This window comes from Equus quagga, chromosome 9 (genome assembly GCF_021613505.1).
Source record: "Equus quagga isolate Etosha38 chromosome 9, UCLA_HA_Equagga_1.0, whole genome shotgun sequence".
Classification (NCBI taxonomy): Eukaryota; Metazoa; Chordata; class Mammalia; order Perissodactyla; family Equidae; genus Equus; species Equus quagga.
Window position 1 is genome coordinate 22,930,906 of NC_060275.1, and position 23,294 is coordinate 22,954,199.

Genomic DNA, 23,294 nt, shown 5'->3' on the forward strand with positions numbered 1-23,294 from the left:
AAATACTTTCTAAATGCTTCCCTTCCCTTTTCATACTCACACTCAGGCTGAGTGGCCACTTTGATGGGTTGAGAACTCTCGCCTGGTCCCCACTCATTATAGGCCACAACTCGGAAGGTGTACATGGCTTCTGGCTTCAGGTTTCCCACAGTAAGCTGAAGGGACCCAGGCTGTGATGTATTCAGTGCTCGTTCCCTGAGAAACAAACATTGTAGGGAAAGGTTATTCCAACATGAAACCTTTTAGCCAAAGCCTTTATTAATGTGCAAGAGTAGTGAGGTGGACCAAAGGTTGCTTACTTATTGAATGTTGACTCTGCACGTAATTCAAGACCTCTGAGGCTTACCAGAAATAAACTGACTGGAAAAAGTTACAAACAAATGTTTCAGCATTTCTGGGGAGTTCGTATGTATGCTATTCCCATGAAACTTGCAAACTAAAATCTTTTCTCTTGACACTTTACAATTTAGAATTAAAAACTCATGATGAAGAACTTTTGAAATAAGAAGAAACATTTGGAATATAGACTGGAAGACGCATTTCAAAAACATCCAGCTAATGGCAGAAATCAAGGTTTCAATGATTCCACAAATCAGTCTTTGTCAGTATTACCAACAAATGCATTTATGCATTTTCTTTCATTGTATGAAAGAGAAAGGCAGATGCTAAGTGATGATGTGTATAGAGCTTGAGCTCCTGTGGTTACGTTAAGTGCAATTAGTGAAAGGAAGTAGGTTTCCTTCTACGTGAGAAGAAACTGCAGCACGTGTCTACTTGTCTTGTTCTTCAAGCCACATCTCCATGTGTCCAATTCACTTCCCAATTAAAAACTTCCTCAGTGGTTCCAAACAAATAAATTAGTTGGCTGATCATGGTGGGATTTACAGTACATATTAAGAGAAGACAAACCTTGCGGGTATGGATGCTGACATATAAGAAATGAGAACTACTGAAGTATTCTTTAAGGACACACATGATTCTAGACATTTCTATGCTCATTGGCCTCGTATAACTGAATAGGTGAAGAAGGAACTCCTTCTCTTCCACTCAACTGCTTCTGAAGATTTCTATTTCTAGATAACATCTCCTGCCTCTCAGTGGAACTTTATGTAGGTTTTAATTTTGCCATTTGGTTTTGTTTTGGGAGATACTTTAAATGAAACATTTTTCTGCCAGGGCAAATTAGGCTTCCAAGGAGAAAAATTAAAACAAAAATTCTAAGAGTATGAATAGTGATTCTTAGGCATAAACACACACTCCTAAAATGACTGATATGGCAGAGAATGGCTGAGTCATCCTCAAACCCATTTCTTCTCATTCATGTCCTAGAGTCTATTTTCAGCCTCCCTAAGGTCTGGATGAATCCATCTGATTGAGTCTAACAAATGAGTGTGAGTGTACGAGACGTGTGCTGATTCCAGGCCTGGCCTAGACAAACCACACATGTGGGTTACTCCATGTTCTCTTCCTCTGCCAGTGGGCTTGAGGCAGGCAAGCATGGTGACTTTGGAAGCCGTATATTGATGACGGAGGAGTCAAAATTTGTAGGAATTCTGCAGAGGAGCTGGAGTAGAACTGTCTCAATAAGAGAATCCTTTTTATACTTCATAGAGTCAAATAGTTTTGAGCCATTATACATTTAGAGCTTATTTGTTGTAGTAGTTAACATTATTTTATCGAGTACTGCTAGTAAGTAAAATATGCACCCTGGCTGGTCGCCAGGGGCTGAGGGGAGTGGGGAAAGAGAAGCTAGCATTGAATGAGTACAGAGTTTCAGTTGGGGAAGATTCGCCCTGTATGAATCTGGATATACCCCAAAGTTTAGATATTCCTTTAGGAGTATAGTGTTAAGTTGCTGGAAGGCTGAATTGTGGCATAGCAGGGGAATGGGTATGGGTGGGATTCAACTGTAACCTAAAATAGGTAAGGGTAAGAAATATCAACTAACGTTCTTATGTATCATGCATCACACTGCTCTATTCTATGAAACTAAGACTATTTAGGCCAATAAATTGCTTTTAAAAAACAAAACCTTCATCAGATTGTATGCCTTGCTGATACAGGGATTTTTGCACCTTATTTATTTTCTTTTAGCAGGAGAACTTTTACATGCATTGCCTCTTATAGGCCTTTGATATAGATAGGCTGGTTTTATTATCATTATTTTACAGATGCAAAGGTGAGATTTAGAGAAACAGCATGGCTCTTTTTCAAAGGACTCACAGTGGATATCACAGCTAAGAATGAAATCTGGAGGTGCATTCTTTCAATCCAGTATTGATAAATCATTCAACAAATAGTAGGAAAATGAGGGGCCTATTGGGATCACGGGAACTTTGGGTAGAAGACCTGAGGTCCTAAAGGGGAAGAACGGACACAGAAACCGCTGCAAGGATGAGTTTGTCTGTGATCTGCCGTAAGTCATTTCCTATCTTTTCTGGACTGTCTAGCCACATAGTTGTCACCAAAGGTCAGAGTTTCTTACCAAACTTCTTGAATACCTATGAAGAAAGACAGCTTTCATAATTGACTTTAGTCTTACAACTGCTAAATAATTTTGATGACGTAGTTGTGTCCCAGGGCATGCTGGCATAGCTGTTTGAACAGGCATTCTTCAAAGGAAATAAAAGGCAAGAAAACGTGGGCATGCCCAGGTAAGAATGTTCAAGATCATACAATGAAAATAGCAGTTGCATATAAGAGGGGATACTGGTCTTTATTACAAGTTCCCATTATCTCCATCAGCCTGCAAAAAGCCTGCAAATTAATGTCATGAAAAAATTATATTTGTTGATATGAACATTTGATACGTCCTCAATATTACGTAAAGAATGAACAAAGTATCTTTAGAAAAGACCCTTTTAATTTAAGCAAATACAGTGGGCTTTATCAGAAAATACAGCTTCAAGACAACTCCACAGCCCTGCTCTAGCTCCATGCTAGATTGTACTGCCCTGGATTGACCACTAATTCTTCGCTGTAGGCTCTTAATGGTTTTAAACAATAGTTTAATCTAAATATGCCAATTTTATGTGCCACTTTTCAGAAATCTGCTTATCACATCGAAGTATGGTCTCATCAAAATGCTATGTGGACTGTGGAGTGAATTCAGGATTCTTAAGCCCGGGGTTGTTGTTTTGACTTTCTCACTAACTTGTCTGAGTCCCAGATTCCTCAAATGCTAATTGGTGCCATAAAAATGTTTACCTCAGAGAGTTTCTAGATAATTAAATGAGATGTCGTATGTAAACTATAGAAAGCAGTAGGCATGGTGCCCGGTACTCAATAAAGAATTCTCCATACATGGAAGTTGCTGCTGTTATTTTCATTATTATAAAAAAATTACCACCACAACCTCACGAGAAATAAGTGCTCTTGAGTCCAAGAAGAGGACTTTCCCACAAAGTACTTAGAACTAGGAATCTGAGGAGAGAAATTAATAAGCGGTATAATTATAAAGAAAAAGTATATAGATAGGTTTCATTGAGCTACTGGCCTGCCAAAATAGTTTTTTTAATATTTTCTGTCAGATTAATTTTGAATGGAGAGATAAGTTAAATCAAAAAGAGTGGTCATAACTAGCAGTACTGAACAATATTTTTAAAGGGTAAAGCCTTTGCTGACAGAAACTGAGAAGGAATAGGTGCCGCCTGAGTTCACAGCACAGCTGGCCAGCCCTGTGATATCTGCTGTCCACCCTGGTGTCTGGGCTTCATTGCCAGGCTGTTCTCATGCTTCCTCAGGTCTTACTGGGGTCACATCAAACTGCTACAGACATACAAATGCATTTTCGGAAAATGACATTTCCTGCCTCGCCGCCTCTCACAGATTGGCTGTTACAAACCCCAAAGATTCACAGGAGGCTTTTGATCACCCTTTTCGTGCTTTAGCAGCTGAAAACCAAACATCACAAATCGTTTCTCAACAGGTAAGTAAAATCTGAGTTTGGACAAGCAGCTTATTACTCTGTGTTTCTCTGGTACTACAATAGGGCAATGTCAGCCACCTAAAGTAGTTAAACTCTCCATAATCTCTATTTTTAAACAGGTAGCAAACAGGATTTCCTCTCTGCCCAGTCTAGACCATGCTCCTATGTAAATGGGCAGACACACACACCAGGTCCTGAAGAACAGAGACCAGTAGATATTATGACTTTGCCCAATTATGGTGTTGGGGTGTTCTGCCTGTCACTGTACCAACTGCTCCTGGGAAAGCATCAGGGACCCAGGCTGGCTGCATCTCAGTGAAGTTCTATCCTCTGACTCTGAAGACGTAATTACCCTTCAAATCTGCAGAGCTCAGAATCATGGTCTGTGGTGGCAGATATATTGTCAGACAAAGCTTCATTATTCTACTTCTTCCTCACTCTGAGTTGGTAGTGTGGGGTTCAGGCAAGTTCAAGATAAGCTGCCTGAAGTAAAGGGAGTAAGTCACCTGAGCTTTCAAGAATCCATTCACTGTAAATTCATTCACTGAAAATCCACACAGAGTATAAATATATCAAGTCTGTCTCCTCCTGCTGGCCAAAAAAGCTGTAGGCAACTAGCCCTCTTCACCTTTTATATGTAGACCAAGAAGAGCTCGTCCCATTAACAAGAAGCATTTCTTTCTTGTAAATTCTAGTTTTCAGTGCTTGGGGTTACCCAGTTGAGGTTTCTTGCAAAATAACTGCTATGTTGTAAAAACACACATTTTGACCCAATAATAATAATGCTTCTGCTTTGCTGAAATCTGACCTTTTTTCTAAGTCTTCTTAGGCACTGATACATTTTGAGACAGGAATTCAAACGTGGTGGCATAGAATGCACCCTTGCACAATTTGCGTTGAGACCTATCTGGTTAGGCTATAATCTCCTGTGCCTGGAAGTGACCTCTGCTCTGGTGCCCACTTACAAAGTATTACATGATGATAATAGCTTTACCTAGCTCATTGTCATTGGTCCCCCCCAGTTCTTTCTATCTTCTATTAATAGAGATATTCTTCTAACATACATAATCTATCAACTCCATGTGCAAAATATTGTGCTAGCTGCCATTCTATGATTAAGACAATCTCAACTCCTTGGGACAAGATCCAAAGACCTTCAAGATGTGGCCAAAATCTTTTCATGCTTATCTGCAATGAGTCACCCTGCCCTGCAATGCCATATGCGTCTCGACTTCTCTGTCTTTTGTCATTCCAACTTTCATTAGTTTTATTTTGTTCCATTTCGATTATCCTAGAGTTACCTTCTCCTGACTCATAGTTCCTTCCCGGTTTGACAAAAGCTTATTCATTCTTCAAATGCAATTCACATGAAATCTCCTGGCTGGAGCTTTCCTACCATCATGTCCTTTGAGTCCTGCAGCATTAAATATTATCTTTTGTGCTTTTCTTGCTCTTGGTTTATAACCATAGCACATATCGCAGTATATTAATAGATGTGTCTGTCTCTTCGACTCATTTGTGAATTATTTTTTTAGAAGAGAAGTCATATTCCATTCATATTTTTTTGACACTCAACATATATACCCACTGAGTATAAAGAATGGCTATGTTGCCAGTGCTCTCAATTTTTTTAAATGCATAAATAAATATGAAAATCTTAATAGAATAATTGCATAATATCTCCACATAGTATGATCTCAGAAATGCTATGAGAGCTGAGTTCTATTCCATGCTCCATCCCAACTTAACTGGATGGCCTTTGGCATACCACTTCACCTTCCTGGGTCTCATTTTCATTATTTGAAAACTTAGAGAGTGCGATCTACTCTAAAAAGGCTTTCTAATCTAATATTCCTTATTGAGAATAGAAATCACTTATCTCTCTGTGTGTGTTTGTGTGTGTGTATGTTGTGTGTGTATGTTTAGCTGAATTCAGCACTTCTATATTTACATTTCAGAAGTAAACAGAATTTAAAGATTAAGCATGATACTGTTTCTTAGCAAATCATTTGTAATGACATATCTCTAGTATTCATATTAAGTAAACACATATTGTCTTGCTTAAGTGTACCAGGGTGTTAACATTTAGTTACAGCTGTGAGCTGAGCAGCTAATGCTGTCTTGATGTATCAAATACCTAGTTAATTGCTTCAAGGGGGAAGAGTGATAGTAATGTTCCTTTGTAAGGAGGGAACTATGTTATTTTTAATCGAAAGATCTTTAACATCTCCTTTTTATCCACTCCACTTTCATTTTTGTTTCTTTAGTGAGAGGAAAAGGGTGCAACAAAGAGAAGATTTCAAAACTGAAATATGGTGTTATCTAGAATAGGGTTCAAAGTGACAGCAGCAAGAACCACCCAAATGCCTCATTCTTTATGACCTCAGAAGCTGAGACTTTGGAACTCGTGCTATCTTGAAGGGAAAGTAAGTTCAGAGGTGACTCACCACCAGACAAAGTTAAAAATTCTGGATTTTCTTGAATTGTTAAAAAGCCTGGTCTGAGGACCAGGCTTTTTAAAATTTTTCTTTAATATAATCTCTGTTTCAGCATCTAGTACACATCCAAGAGACTAGTTACATAACAAATAGCTACTGCAGCAACAAACAAAAAGCTATCTTTTCATGGAGAAAATGTTTTTGGGTTCAAATTATTTATTTTCTTTAGTTTCAGCCAATGCTCCCATAATAAATATGACTCAGTTCTGGGTCTTCTTCTCATTCTGTATTTTTTTCTGGATGCCAGTCTTATCCTCCTGGAGCTACAGTTATTATCTATATGCTGACAAATTCCTGATGTATGTCTCTGCCCAAATTTCTCCTCTGAGCTCCAGGTTCCTATTTTCAAGGCCCTGCTTGACATCCCCACTTGAATGCTGTAAAGGTATGTCAGACCAACACGTCTAAAACTGAATTTATGATCTTCATTCCCGAATCTGGATCTTTTCCAGCATCCTAATCTCAGCGAATTGCCCCACCATCTCTCCATTTAAATAAACCAGAGACCTAGGAACTATCCTTGAAAATCTCCTTTCTCTCACCAGTAATGTCCAATGCATCCCCTGGTCCTGTCAATTTGGCTTCCTAAATGTCTCTAGAATCTGTCTGCGCTGCTCCATCTCCACTGATACACCCTTAGTCTGACTCATCAGCAGCTCTTTCCTGAAACTTCTGCAACAGCCTGCTAAACGGCATCCTGACATCCACTCAGCTGACCTCTGGTCTAACTTCCACTCTCCAGCCCCAGTCACCCCATCAAGATGCAAATCTGATTATGGCATAGACATCATGCACACATTTTTTTTTTAACTTCTCTCACACAAGCATACTCCTTTCATTTAGAGATCTCATCTCAGTGTGTAGTTATGTATCCATCAGTTGAATGATCTCCTCAATACTACTAAACTGCTTCCAATCAAACTGTTAGCTTCCTTATTATTTAGAACACAGTGCCAGACATATAGCCAGTTCACAAGTGAATAATGCATCATTCAGGATTGGGGGAATCTACCCAAGTTGGTGGCGTAAGCAGACTCAGAACACATCTCCTCCCATGAACACAATCAGGTTACAACTATTTTTGGAAAAATTACCCTGGATATAAAACTGAAAACTGGATAAAAAAGAACCCCCCACCAAGGGACGGTCCTGACTAAGGTGGAAGAGGCAGAAATTCCTTCTGGAGAGAAAAAATGCCACTTTCAGGAGCAGCAGAATTTCTCAGCCAGCCACCCTAAGGTACACAGCCCTCCCTGGAGGAGTGAGGTCCAGAGTGGGAGCCGATACTGCTATAAGCATCCTTTAGACTCAGCACAGCAGAGACGAATGTCTTGCTATCTGGCTTCGCTGGCTATTACTGTAGTGGGGAATACCCCCAGAGAAACTATTGGGTGAAAGCCAAAAAGACCTGGGTTTTAAAGGGCCCATGCACAAACTCAACCGTCTCAGCAACCTAAAATCACCAGAGAGAAGGCTGACAGTCCTCTGGTGAAAAGAGACTCACCTGGTGGGCTCTGGGTGCATCTTGATGAAAGGAGAGACCTCTCCAGAGATTGAGACATTGGTGGTGGCCACTGTCGTGACCTAGTCCAGGCGTGCTGACACAAACCCCAGCAGACATCATCAAAATTCTTTCCCTGGCATGTTAGCCCAGGGGTCTGCCACAGCTACTAGTGCCCAGATTTAATCCAGTTCAGCCAGGGCAGGCAGCTGCCCTAGGGACTGGCTGAGCCCAATAGCAAGCCCTCAGCTTATTTGTTGGCCTGCATTGACTGGGTATCTTGATGCTCTACAGGCAGGCGAGTGTGTCTGCCTCTGTGGGGCAGGGACTGTGTGAGGACCAGGTGAACTGTGGGGGGAATTGGTGGAGAGATGGAGGTTTGGCAGTAGGGCATCAGGGTACCCTCCAGGGGGTTGGGAAGCATGCATGGACCAGGACTGTGTTGACGGTGTGTGTGGTCTTGTTGGGCATGAGGCTTATCAGTGGCAGAAGACCTGTGCTTGACAAATAGCCATAAAAAGGATCAGCTCCACCTTCCAAAATGTGAAATAATTGAGTGCTCCTGTGCCAAGGGCCAGCCCCACTCAGCTGCACTCCTAAGAGAACTGACAACAGCCTTGTGGGCCTAAGGCCTATAGGAACTGTAAGCCCCTGAGCTTAGCAACCAGCTACAGTGGGTACCTACCCAATTAACAGATAAACTGCAACAGGAGTGTGCTGTTAGACATTCTACCCAACAGTGCTTGGGCTGCCCAAACTGGATTTACAAACAGGTGGCCAGGGAAGGAAAGACTAGACTCCCTGGGTACCTGCATTAAGAGCAACCCTGCCACAGCAGAAAGACACAAGTAGCCCACAAAGGGGACACTCCTGAATCATTTGGACTGGTGACGAGAGGAAAGCACACTGCCGGGCCTCATAAGGCATTTCTTAAATAAGACCACTTCTCCAGGATCAGGAGACAAAGCCGATTCACCTAATACACAGATATAAGCACAGAGAAAGAAGCATAATGAAGAGACAAAGGAATACATTCCAAACAAGGGAACAGGACAAAACCCCAGAAAAAGGACTAAACGAAACAGAAATAAGCTAGCTATCTGACAAAGAGTTCAAACAAAAACTCATAAGAATGCTTACAGATATTGGGAGAATACTGGATAAACACAGTGAGCCCATCAACAAAGAACTGGAAAATATAAAAAAGAACCAATTGGAAATGAAGAATACAATACTGAAGATGAAAAATTCACTAGAGGGACTCAATAGCAGAGTAGAGGATACAGAAGAATGGATCAGTGAGCTAGATGAAAGACTAGAGGAAATCACCAAAGCTGAACAGAAAAAAGAAAAAAGAATTAAAAAGAATGAGACAAGTCTAAGGGAATTCTGGGACAATATCAAACACACTAACATTTGTATTATAGGTGTCCCAGAAGGAGAAGAGAGAAAAGGGACAGAACATTTATTTGAAGAAATAATAGCTGAAAATTTTCGTAACCTAAGGAAGGAAACAGCCATCCAAGTACAGGAAGCACAGAGTGCTCCAAACAAGATAAGCCCAAAGAGGACCACACCAAGACAGATTATAATTAAAATGTCCAAAATTAAAGATAAAGAGAGAATCCTAAAAGCTGCAAGAGAAAGGCTACAAGTGACATACAAAGGAAAGCCCATAAGGTTATCAGCTGACTTCTAGGCCGAAACACTACATATGTGAAGACAATGGCATGACGTATTTAAAGTACTAAAAGGAAAAAACCTACAGCCAAGAATACTCTATCCATCAAGGCTGTCAGTCAGACTGGAACAAGAGATAAAGAGCTTCCTAGACAAGCAAAAATTAAGGGAGTTTATCACCAAGAAACAAGTTCCACACGAAATACTGAAGGGACTTATTTAAGTGAGAAAGTGATGACACAAATAGGGATAAAAATATTATTCAAAAAATCCCCCCAAAAACCAGGCAATAAAATCACTGGTAAAGGTAAAAAATATAGTAAAGTTAGCAGATCAACTACCTGTGAAGATAATATGAAGATTAAAAGACAAAAGTACTAAATTCACCTATTTCAATAAGAGGGTAATGGATAGACACATACAAAAGAAGAAACTAGACATGATTTCAAAAACAAAATGTGGGAGGAGGGGAGAGAAAAAATAGAGCTTTTAGAAAGAGGTCAAGCTAAAGAGTTTATCAACTCAGTATTGATTGTTATATACAGAGAATATTATATAGGAACCTCACGGTAATCAGAAATCAGAAACCTATAATAAGTAAACAAATAAGTAAGACAAAAGAAATCAAACACATTAGTAATGAAAGACATCAAGCCGAAAGGGAAGACAGCAAGAGGAAAAGAAAGGGACAGAGAAGAACTACTAAAACACCCCCAAAAAAGTAACAAAATGGCAATAAATACATATTTATCCATAGCTACTTTAAATGTCAATGGACCAAATGCTCCAATCAAAAGGCATAGGGTGGCCAATTGGTTAAAAAAATAAGACCCATGTATATGCTGCATATAAGAGGCACACTTCAGACCTAAGGACATGTACAAACTGAAAGTGAAAGGATGGAAAAAGATATTCCATGCAAATGGAAAAGAAAAGAAAGCAGGGATAGCAATACTTATATCAGACAAAATAGACTTTAAAACAAAAACTGTAACAAGAGATAAGGGCACTACATAATGATAAAGAGAACAATCCAACAAGAGGATATAACACTTGTAAATATCTATGCACCCAACATAGGAGCACCTAAATATATAAAGCAATTATTAACAGACATCAAAGGAGAAATAGACAGTAACACAATACTAGTAGCAGTCTTTAACACTCCACTTACACCAATGGATAGATCTTCCAAACAGAAGATCAATCAGAAAACACTGGCCTTAAATGACACATTTGACCAAATGGACTTAGTGGATATATATAGAACATTTCATCCAAAAACCACAGAATACACATTCTTTTTAAATGCACATGGAAAATTCTCCAGTACTGATCACATATTAGGTCACAAAACAAGTCTCAATAAATTTAAGAAGATTGAAATAATACCATGCATCTTTTCTGACCACAAAGGTATGAAGCTAGAAATCAACTACAGGAAGAAAACCAGAAAAGGCAAAAAATGTGGAGATTAAACAAAATGCTACTGAACAATGATTGGGTCAATGAAGAAATCAAAGGAGAAATCAAAAAATTCCTGGAGACAAATGAAAATGAAAGTACGGCATGCCAAAATCTATGAGATACAGCAAAAGTGGTTCTAAGAGGGAAGTTTATAGCAACTCAGGCCTACTTCAACAAAGAAGAAAAATTCCAAATAAACAATCTAAAAGCGTATCTAAAGGTACTGGAAAAAGAACAAACAAAGCCAAAAATCAGCAGAAGGAAGGAAAAGAAAAAAAGAGCAGAAATAAATGAAATAGAGACCGAAAAAAAAATAGAAAAAATTAATAAAACCAAGGCTTGGTTCTTTGAAACAATTAATAAAATTGACAAACCCTTAGCTAGACTCACCAAGAAAAAAAGAGAGAAGGCTCAAATAAATAAAATCAGAAATCAAAAAGGAGAAATTACAACGGACATCTCAAAAATACAAAAGATAATAAGAGAATACTATGAAAAGTTATACACCAACAAATTGGATAAACTAGAAGAAATGGATAAATTCTTAGAAACATACAACCTTCCAAAACTGGACCAAGAAGAAATAGAGAATTTGAATAGACCAATCACCAGTAAGGAGATCAAAACAGTAATCAAAAACCTCCCGAAAAATAAAAGTCCAGGACCAGATGGATTCTCTGGTGAATTCTCCCAAACATTCAAAGAAGAATCAATACCTATCCTTCTCAAACTCTTCCAAAAAATTGAAGAGGAGGGGAGGCTTCCTAACTCCTTCTACGAAGCCAACATTATCCTGAGACCAAAACCAGACAAGGACAACACAAAAAAAGAAAATTACAGGCCAATATCACTGAGGAACCCCGATGCAAAAATCCTCAAGAAAATACTAGCAAATCAAACACAAAAATACATTAAAAAGGTCATACATCGTGATCAAGTGGGTTTCATTCCAGGGATGCAGGGATGATTCAAATCCGCAAATGCATCAATGTGATACACCACATTAACAAAATGAAAAATAAAAATCACATGATCATTTCAATAGATGCAGAGAAAGCATTTGACGAGATACAGCATCCATTTATGAGAAAAACTCTAAATAAAATGGATATAGAAGGAAAATACCTCAACATAATAAAGGCCATATATGACAAACCCACATCAAGTATCATTCTCAATGGAGAAAAACTGAAAGCTATCCCTCTAAGAACAGGAACCAGACAAAGATGCCCACTGTCACCACTCTTATTTAACATAATACTGGAAGTCCTAGCCAGACCAATCAGGCAAGAAAAAGAAATAAAAGGGATCACTATTGGAAAAGAAGAAGTGAAACTCTCACTCTTTACAGATGATATGATTTTATACATAGAAAACCCTAAAGAATCTACTAAAACCTTTTAGAAATAATAAATGAATACAGTCCAGTCACGGGATACAAAATCAACATACAAAAATCTGTTGCATTTCTATACACTAACACTGAAGTAGCAGAAAGAGAAATTAAGAATACAATCCCATTTACAATTGTAACAAAAAGAATAAAATACCTAAAAAAGTTAACCAAAGAGGTGAAATATCTGTACACCGAAAATTTGAAGGAAATTGAAAAAGCCACATAGAAATGGAAAGATATTCTGTACTCTTGGATTGGAAGAATTAATATAGTTAAAACGTCCATATTTCCTAAAGCAATCTATAGATTCAATGCAATCCCTATCAAAGTTCCAACAACATTTTTCACAGAAATAGAACAAACAATCCTAAAATTTATATGGAACAACAAATGACCCCGGATAGCCTAAGGAATCCTGAGGAAAAAGAACAAAGCTGGAGACATCACACTCCCTGATTTCAAAATATACTACAAAGCCTTAGTAATCAAAACAGCATGAGACTGACACAGAAACAAACACACAGATCAATGGAACAGAATCAAGAGCCCAGAAATAAACCCACACATTTATGGACAGCTAATATTCGACAAGGGAGCCAAGAGCATACGATGGAGAAAGGAGAGTCTCTTCAATAAACGGTGTTTGGAAAACTGGATGGACACATACAAAAGAATGAAAATAGACCATTACCTTACACCATGCATAAAAATCAACTCAAAATTGATTAAAGACTTGAATGTAAGACCCCAAACCATGAAACTTCTAGAAGAAAACATAGGCAGTACACTCTTTGACATCGGTCTTAGCAGCATATTTTCAACTACCATGTCTGATCTGGCAAGGGAAACAAAAGAAAAAATGAACAAATGGGACTACACTAAACTAAAAAGCCTCTGCACAGAAAAGGAAACCATCAACAGAACGAAAAGACAACCTAAAAATTGGGAAAGATATTTGCAAACTATATATCAGATAAGGGGTTAATATCCTAAATTTACAAAGAACACATACACCTCAACAACAAAAAAACCAACAACTCAATTAAAAATGGGCAAAAGATCTGAACAGAGATTTCTCCAAAGAAGGTATACGGATGGCCAACAAGCATATGAAAAGATGCTCAACATCATTAGCTATTAGGGAAATGCAAATCAAAACTACAATGAGATATCACCTCACTCTGGTCAGAATGACTATAATTAACAAGACAGGAAACAACAAGTGTTGGAGAGAATGTGGAGAGAAGGGAACCCTCGTACACTGCTGGTGGGAGTGTAAACTGGTGCAGCCACTATGGAAAGCAGTATGAAGTATCCTCAGAAAATTAAGAATAGCTCTACCATATGATCCAGCTACTCCTCTGCTAGGTATTTATCCAAAGAACTTGAAAACACAAACGCATAAAGATACATGCATGCCTATGTTCATTGCAGCATTATTCACAATGGCCAAGACTTGGAAGCAACCTAGGTGCCCATCAAGGGACGAACGGATAAAAAAGATGTGGTATATATACATAATGGGATACTACTCAGCCATAAGAAATGATGAAATCAGGCCATTTGTGACAACATGGAAGGATCTTGAGGGTATTATACTAAGTGAAATAAGTCAGAGTGAGAAAGTCAAATACCGTATGATCTCACTCATAAGTAGAAGATAAAAACAACGACAACCAAACACATAGCAACAGAGATTGGATTGGTGGTTATCACAGGGGAAGGGGGGAGGGGAGAGTGAAAAAGGGGTGATTAGGCTCACGTGAGGCGATGGATTATAATTAGTTTTTGGATAGAGAACATGATGTAATCTACACAGAATTCAAAATATGTTACAATGTACATCTGAAAGCTATATAATGTTATAATGCAATGTTACTGCAATAAAAAATAAATTTAAAAAATTTTAAAAATAACGTCATGCATTTACATATGGCTACTATAGAAGGCGTGTTTTATTTTTCGATATGCATTGAAAGAATCAGATCACTATCCTCTCATTCAATGCTCTAAGAACATTTTAAGGTAGAAAGGATAGGATTTTACATGTTACAGAGTGGGAGAAGGGCTAACTCTTGCAAGCTCCAAGCCAGGGCCAGAAGGTGGTGCTTTGGATTCTGAGTCTTGCTCTCTTTCCATCACAACACACTCCCTTCATGGATAATAAGCTTCATTAGCTGCACAGTCCTCTACTCTGAAGAGCCAGGGAGAGAATATGTAAACACCATGTTGCAAATATAATGCATGGGGAATTCTAAAATGAATCCTTCATGTCAATCATGAGAAGCTGGTCTCAAATCCTGAGCAGTAAGCAGAGGTGTTCTGAGGCAGCATAAAGCAATGTAAAGCATACAGCACTGCAAGTTGGAAGACCTAGTCGAGCCTTTGTTCTGCCACAAAATAGACGTATGACCTTGAAGAAGTCAGGGGCTATCTTGGAGACTTCCCGGCCTCATTTGCGAAATGAAGATACCAGTCCCTTATCTGTCTACCTCACAGGGTTATTGTGAGGATTAAATTGAATGATGTTCATGGAAGTGTTTTAATTCTCTCATCTGAACTCCCATAGTACTTTATATGTACCTCTTCTAGGAAATATCTTTTACTTTGTATGGTAGAGGGAAGAGATTGCTGGACTAGAAACCTTGCATTTAAATCCTACATCTAATATTTACTAGTTGTGTAGCTTCTTAGGTAGTGTTTTTTAGACTCTGAATAGAGCGAGGCATGCTTATCTGTAAGATAGAGATTATAATACCTGCCTTATCTGAGGATCAAATGGGCTAATGTTTGTGAAAGCGATAAAGTCCTTTCTAAATATGAATAGGGAAATACCTGTATTTCTTCGATTTTCATTTCCAACCTGCACAATGATTTGCAAATGACATTAGCTAAGAAAAATGAGTGCTTTTGGTGCACCAGAGAGCAAGCGTTTTAGGCACTTTTTCTTAACTTCATTTAATACTCGTCACAACCTTACATGTCAGATACTATTATCTCACATGGAATTGGCTCAAGGCCACATAGCTAGTAAAGTTCTGAGCCAGGTTTGATACCCACGTGGTTCAAATCCATAGCCACATCACCTTAACCTTTTAGCTACACTGAGTCACACCCCATACGTAATTTTAGATGATTGAATAGGAGGTATAATGTTCTGTACACACAAAAAATGTTTGCTACTGTTTTATATATGGTAAATAACTGATGCAAATCAACTTAAGCTAGTAAGTCAGAAAATTATTGGAAAAAACCTATAAAAGAAATCCATGTCATAATTCTGAAAATATCAAGAAAGCATGGTTCCCTTCCAGGTTAATCCACTAGTTATGTTAGGAACAAGCTAGTGTAGCAATTGAGAGCACCTGCTTTGGAGTCAGGCCTGCATTAAATCCTGGTTCTACCACTTACCAGCTGTATAACAGAGGTGTCAACTTCCTCTTTAAGCTTCATGGGCATAACATTTTGTTGTAAGGATTAAATAAAACGATTTATGTAAAATAGGAAAACAGTAAGAATGGTAAGCGATGAAGCTGGGAAGGTGACAAGGGGCCAGATCAGGAAGGATTTCTGTTTCTTCTCTGAACCAGATGGGAAGTCACTGGAGGGTTCTGAAGCAGAGGAAGAACATGATCTAACTTATGTTTTAAAAGGTTAATCCAACTGCTATGGTGAGGATAGGCTTGAGAGGTTATTGCTATTGCAAATGAGAGTTGATGGTAGTAAAGGGGGCAAGAAGTGGTAGGATTCCGTATATGTTTTATTTTCATTTACTTGACATTAATTTTTTATTATGGAAAATTTTAAGAAATACAAAATTAGACAGAACAAGATGATGAACCACTTTATTCCCATTACTCAGCTCCAAATAAGAAATCATAGCCAGTCGTTTAGTATTATTTTGTAGCAAATATCAGGTCTCATATTGTTTCATGGATTCAGGGTATATTTTGACAATACTGCCAAGACTTGATGATAGATTTGGTATAGGGTGTAAGAAAAACAGAGGGATTAAGGATTACTCCAAGGATTTTGGCCTGATTGACGAAAAAGATGAAGATTTTACTGAGATGGAGGAATCTCTGGAATAATGAAGTATTTGGAAGAGGGTCAGGGTTGAAAGAAAACAGGCATTTGGTTTTAAGTTTTAGATGCTTGTGAGAAATCAAAGCTGAGATATCAAGTAGGAATTTGGTAAATTGTAGGTAAAATGTCAGGACCAGAGATACAAATTTGAAAGACATCAGCATATAGACAAAATATAAAGTCACAAACTGGATGAAAAGAGATCACCAAAGGTTGAGTCATAGGGCAATCCAATATTCGTGGGTCAGAGAGATTCGGAGTAAAAAGTAAAAGAGCCTAAAAATGAGTGACCAGAGGAACTGGAGCAGAGCCAGGAGAGTGAGTGTAATAGAACCCAAGAGAAGAATGAGTTTCATGAAAGAGAAAGTGATCAATGTGGCAAAATTTGCTGACTATCTAAGCAATGTGAGGACCAGGAATTGACTACGGGGTTTAGCGACATGGAGGTCACTGGTGAACCTTGGTAAGAGCAGTTGCAGTGAAATACTGAGGACAGAATCACAACTGGACTATGAGATAAGGTATTGAAGTGAAGTTAGATAACTCAAGGAATGTTACTATAAAAGGGAACAGAGAATGAAATGGCAGATGAGAGAGAAACAGATGGAGGGGAATTTGTTGAGATGGAAAATACAACTGCATGCTTGTATGCTGATGGACACAATTCATTGGAGTGGGAAAAAATTGATGAGGAGGAGAGAGAAAGAATGGCTTAAGTTTGGTTCTTCTGTTTGCTAGAAAGGATGAGATCTAGTGCAGAAGGGAACGTTTAGCCTTGGTAAAGAGCATAGGCAGTTCTTTTATAGAAATTTGAAGAAAGATATTACATGCTTAAGGACACATTTGGGTAGATAAATTAGATATGGAAGTTTGTAGAACTTCCCTTCTGATTGTACTATTTTCCAGGAAATTAGAAGCAAAGTCAGCTAAGAGTGAGGGAAAGACAGAAGGTATCAGAGATTTGAGGAGAAAGGAAAAGGCATGAAATATCATTAGCAGCATGTGTGAGAGAGGCCAATTATTGACATAGAAGATTTAACTTCAAACAGCTTTAAGGGGCAACTTAAGATGAGTAGTTATGAATTTAAAGAGTAGTCAGCACAGTTATATATTTTCTTCCAGTTATATTCATGTACAAGAGTGCAAGCAAAGAGTGGGTAGAAAACTGCATTTAATTGAGTTGGGTTTTGCCAAGAAATTAATATGAAATGAGAGACTGCAAGCAAAACATTGGTGTATGTCAGTGTTTATAATAATTAGCCACCGGATTTACAGCTGTTTAAAAAGTGAAGGAAAACATCAAGGATGAGGGACAATGAAAACAATGTAGAATTAATGAATTGTAGGTCCCTGTGGAATCAAAGATTTATTAGAATCAGAGCCCTAAATGGAAGATAGGAAAATGAGAGTCTAAAGAGTGAGATCCAAGTATGATGTTTGAAATTGAGATCATGGAGAGGTCACAGTGATTGATGTTGACAAGGACCGTGGTGTGACCATGGGAGTGAATAGCCAAGGGTGAATGGAGGATTGATCTTGGGCTTGAAAGATAAGAAAGATGTCAATACATGAGGAAAGGATAAAATGGTATTTTAAGTAGGAAACATTGAGGAGTTACGAAAATAAATGGTTTATTTTCCTTCCTATCCTTTGAGCTATATTTTCAGCCTCTTTTCCATATTGTCTCTGAGCTTGCACTATTCTGAGCCCCTTCGTTCTGCCTGTGTGCAGTGACTGTCCTGGATGCTTTACTTGAATTTTTTCAATGAGTTCTCACAGTAAGTCTGAGAGATAGAATTTATCTTCCATTTATCCATTATAGCAGATTTATTCTTGCTTTTTACAAATTAAACACACAAAAGTCATACATACGATAAATTGTTATACCATTTTCCAATGCAGCCATTTGGATTTAAGTGGCATATTTTTAACTATTATAAGTTATAGCAACCACACTCTACCTACAGATAGATTGGTAATAGACTTCTAGTCAAAGGAGTTTGGAAGTTATTATGTGCATATCTTTATACTGGAATTTTACCATATTTAAACTCAAGAGCATTCACATTTTTCAGCAGTGCAGTGAGTGATCCAAACTGTATTTCAGAAAGATAACTAGAGACACTGAGGAGGATGAATTTGAAGTTGAGAACCTATTGTCAGAGATCAGGTAAGTGATGATGGAGGCAATAGAATAAAGGTGCCTTGGCTGAGCTGTGGCCCAGGAAGACCTGACGGGACTTGATAACTAATGGCAGTCCTGAGAGGCAGAGTGGAGTAAAATATGACTCGGGTTTTTTTGCTTGGTCAACAGGATGGAAGATACAAATATAAACCAAGAAAAGAAAGGAAAAATATATTTCAGGAGGAAACAGCAAATATGATTTGGGACAGGCTGAATTTAAGGTCCCTCCAGGAAATCCATGTGGATATATGAAGGCAACTAGGCAAGAATTATTACCTCCAGTTTTCACAACTGAGATCCAAAGAACTTACTAGACTCATCATAAGGTCACAGAGTCAAATAGTTGCAGAGATAAGACCAAAACAAATGCCTACTTCTTCACGGTAATAATCTTAGGGAACATAGGCTATATGTATACATGTATTTCTTTCCTTTTATTTTAAAGTCAGGTCAAATTGTAAAAGAAAATAGAAACTTAAGAAGGATATACTTTGTTGCTGCCCACTAGAAAGAAAAGCATTGAGAAGCAGCATGAGAGAAGTTGTACTATTCCGTCCAGTTACCACACTGCAGAATTTTGAACTAAATACCCCTCTGGCCACCCCAAGCTATATTGTCCCTTTGAATCCTGAGGAGTCCCTAAAGATCACTGTGTTTATAGCACTCATGAATTTGAGAGACTAGAAGCCTGGTACTTAATTCCCGGCTTTTCCCCACATGCTGTCTATTAGTGCTTCAGTAGGGACTGGAATACTTAGAAAGCCATCTAGTCTACTCTTCTTCAGAAGAATGAATGATGACCAGCCGGGATTAGGGTGAGCTCAGCTCTGTGAACAACTGGGTCCCACCAGAGCACTTGTCATTTCTCTCTGTCTCTCTCTCTCCCTTTCTTTCTCCTTTTCCCTCTCTACTTCCCCCTATGCCACCACTACCACCCCAAAATAATTCCATATATGTGATGCATAAAACAGGTCACATTTCCTTTGGCTGGTAAACTTTACAGAAAGTAAACGCAGTCTTCGTTCAAGGATGAAAGAAGAAGCTGCCACATCGCAGAAATCTCTGCCTCCCAACAGTTGTACACTTCAGACTGGCGATATATAAGAGGAGGTTTAATATGGAAGGAAAGACATGGAACTCTGAACTCAGCCAAGTCAATAGACAGGCACTTTATAAAAATCCTAGTTGTCCTATCAAAATTCTCATCAACTGAAGAATGTGATGACACTCGCTGCCTATGTGAGAGGCTCAGGCAGGTTTGTGGGTACATTTGTAAATAGACATTCTTCTCTACAGAATCTTGGGATTTGGCAACATAGTGTTTCTCTGAAGCAAACTGAACTTTCACAAGCGGATCTCCTTGAAGATCTTTAATTGGCAATATAGAAATCCCAAAAAGTTAATGAGGAGAAGAGAAACTTACAAAATGCCTAAGGAATAGCATGGAAAGGTCCGTTAAGAGAGTATCCTAGCTTTCTGATCCCTTCTAAGTGAGATGGTTACAGAGTGGTTTGATACTTTAATCTTAAATAAAATTTTCTAAACATTAAACGTGCTCATATTTAAATACACCTGTTCAAATGTCGATAATGATGTATAATAATGATACCAATCTTATGGGCATTTGATAAATACTACAAAATTCCATTTCAAACAATATGGCAAACTAGATACTATATGAAAAACCCTTTTATTATAGCACACCTAAAATTCAGAGTAAATTACTCAAAATCTCTTTTATTTTCTAAAATTTCTGTATTCATGAGTGTGCTGGCAGCAAAGTAAGAGAAATAGCCTAGTAAGAAAGCAGACCTGCGGAGGTGATGTTTGCCTGAGGGTATTTACCCATCAAAAGAGGTCTGAAGCTAGGACTTTTAGAAACCAATAGAAGAGAAATGGAAGCAAAGCATGCAGGTGAAGTATAAGGTCTGATTAGAGAACATTGCATACAGAAAAGATCCTGAAAGGACAACCCTCGATGAGTGAACTAGAAATTGAAATCAGCCTCATAAGAGAACTGGTGAATGAATATACATGCCACTAAGTCTTAGCTTAGTGGAAACAACAAGAACAATCTCTCTGAGGATTCCTTACCACAAGTCGACATTTACTCATTTGAGTTGATGTGTTAAAAGTGGCAGGAAAACAAATGTTACCAAATGGAATGGACTTTCTGATAACCAATAAAATATCAGTATGAGACCTGTATGAACAAAATAAACCTTAAAAATTTTGTTTAACCTGGTCTCATTTTGGGAAAGCAAATCTTCCCGTGAGAATGGACTTTAAAACTTGGCCTCAGATAAATTTCTAAAGACTAGTGTTAACAAGAATTACCTGAACATACGAGGAAACAAGCCACTATGAGGAAGAGTGAGCAGGAACACATCACTGAATCAGACTTACAATGATTGCAGACATCAGAAAGATCAAATATGGAATACAAAATATGTAAGTTTAATAAATTTAAAGAAATAAGCAGAAGTATTAAACAGTTTATTCTTATAAAAGAAATTGGAACTTATCCAATATCTGCCTTAGTCTTAGAAGGAAACTTCAACGTCTTAAAATCAGTGAAACATTTTAAGGGGAAAATGTGGGAAAACAACAACAGTAGATTGACTCTGTACCACACACATAGAGCTCATTTTTGCCTAATCAATAATAGTAACAACAACTTTTACCCAATATTGGACGCTTTGCCATGACCTTTATATATGAAGCCTAATTTCACCCTAACAAAAATCTTGCAAGGTAAGTATTATCATTTCCTCTTTATTAAATAATAAAATGAGGCTCAGAGAAGTTATATAGTTTCCTTGAGATCACATGATGTCAACGACAGAGTTGTGACTGTAACCTAGCCAGCCACAGTGGTTCTTTCATAGCCTGTCCTATCAGTAAATAGACTAATTCGGTTCTGTGCATCACCTTGAAAATCAAGGAAATAAAAAAACTGATATCATGTATCCACATGCTTGTCTTTTTTCAAGGAAGTTTTCTACAAATGAAATAAAAAAACTGATATCATGTATCCACATGCTTGTCTTTTTTCAAGGAAGTTTTCTACAAATGATTTAATTTGATTCTCTAAACAATCCTGCTTTAAAAACCCACACAGGCATTGGAGATATATCTCCATTTAGTCAAAAGTGCAGAACACAGAGGAAAGATTTCACAGGGTCTCCAAACTCCCTGCTGAAGGTCTCCTTTCATCATTACCCCACAGCAAACATTTAAAGAGACAGTGGATGAAGCTGACTTTTATTGGTAGCACCCACCTGTTGTCACCTTCTCTGGAGAAAAAGACTGTGAAGGTTTGAATGTTCCCTTTTGCTTCTGCAGGTGGGCGCCAGCTGAGACGGACGAATCGACTGGAAACCAAGACAGGGACCACATCTCTGGGAGCAGAAGGGAGGACACTGGAGCTTGGGATAGCTAAGGAGGAAGGAGAGGAGGCCGTCAGAGGAGTGGGTGCCACGGGTGGGAAATGCACAGGAAGGCAGAGGGACCCATTAGTAAACGTAGAATGGTACATTCACCTAAGTTCTAAAGAAATGAAGAAAACCAAAGGAAAGCAAAGATACAGTAAATGGAATCAAAGGTATAATAGAATTTCTTGTGGTGTATAAAACGGTGGCTAATTAATAACATATTTGATTCTACTGCACATTTGTCCAGTTTCTATTATTCAGGGGATCCATGACACTAAGAAAAAAATGTTCTGTTTAGGCCCGGAACAGGGAAACATAGCCGTGGACTTACATGTATTGATAAATGCCTCAGGTAATCACGTATTATTAAAAACCTTATTCCACTCAGAGCCTGTTTACACCCTTTTAGATATTATTTGAAGTAGCTTATTTAAGTCTTTAGACCACAGAACATTTAAAAGCAGGATATTTAAGTTGATGAGAGCTAACAAAAAGTAGAAATAATTCTCATGGACTACCTGCTAGTAAAAGAAATGACAGAAAACTCCACAAGACATAAAGATAGATAATTGTAGCATGCTTATAAAGTATCATTATATATATATATATATATATATATTTTTTTTTTTTTGAGGAAGATGCTAGCCCTGAGCTAACTGCTGCCAATCCTCCTCTTTTTGCTGAGGAAGACTGGCCCTGGGCTAACATCCATGCCCATCTTCCTCTACTTTATATGTAGGACACCTACCACAGCGTGGTGTGCCAAGCGGTGCCATGTCGGCACCCGAGATCCGAACTGGCAAACCCTGGGCCACTGAAGCAGAACGTGTGCACTTAACCTCTGTACCACTGGCTGGCCCCAGTATCATTATATTTATAAAAAATTTAGCCACTGTTATTCATAGGAATAACTGAGTCACAATTGGAAATCTGGTTTTTTAAATATTTGGGGCATTTATAATCTGTAATAGAAGTTTTTTATTGAATGTGTGCGTGTGTAAATTCATAATTCATCTTTGCTGGATATCTTCATTTTCTTATTTGTTCAAGTCCCCAAGTCTAGGGAACATGTGTTCCATCTTGATAGGTGATTTCCAGCCCCAAATCACAAGTACCCAT

The 23,294-nt window shown here is 38.2% G+C and overlaps 1 protein-coding gene across 1 annotated transcript in view; it reads right to left on the reverse strand.

Moving 5' to 3' along the window:
* DCC (DCC netrin 1 receptor) overlaps positions 1–23,294 on the reverse strand; it is a 707,243-nt gene that overhangs the window by 306,103 nt on the left and 377,846 nt on the right. The window contains exons 8-9 of the mRNA XM_046672042.1: positions 22,023–22,179; positions 41–195 (exon numbers count right to left, since the gene is read on the reverse strand). Coding sequence (XP_046527998.1) covers positions 41–195; positions 22,023–22,179 — 312 coding nt within the window. The remainder of the gene's footprint in view (positions 1–40; positions 196–22,022; positions 22,180–23,294) is intronic.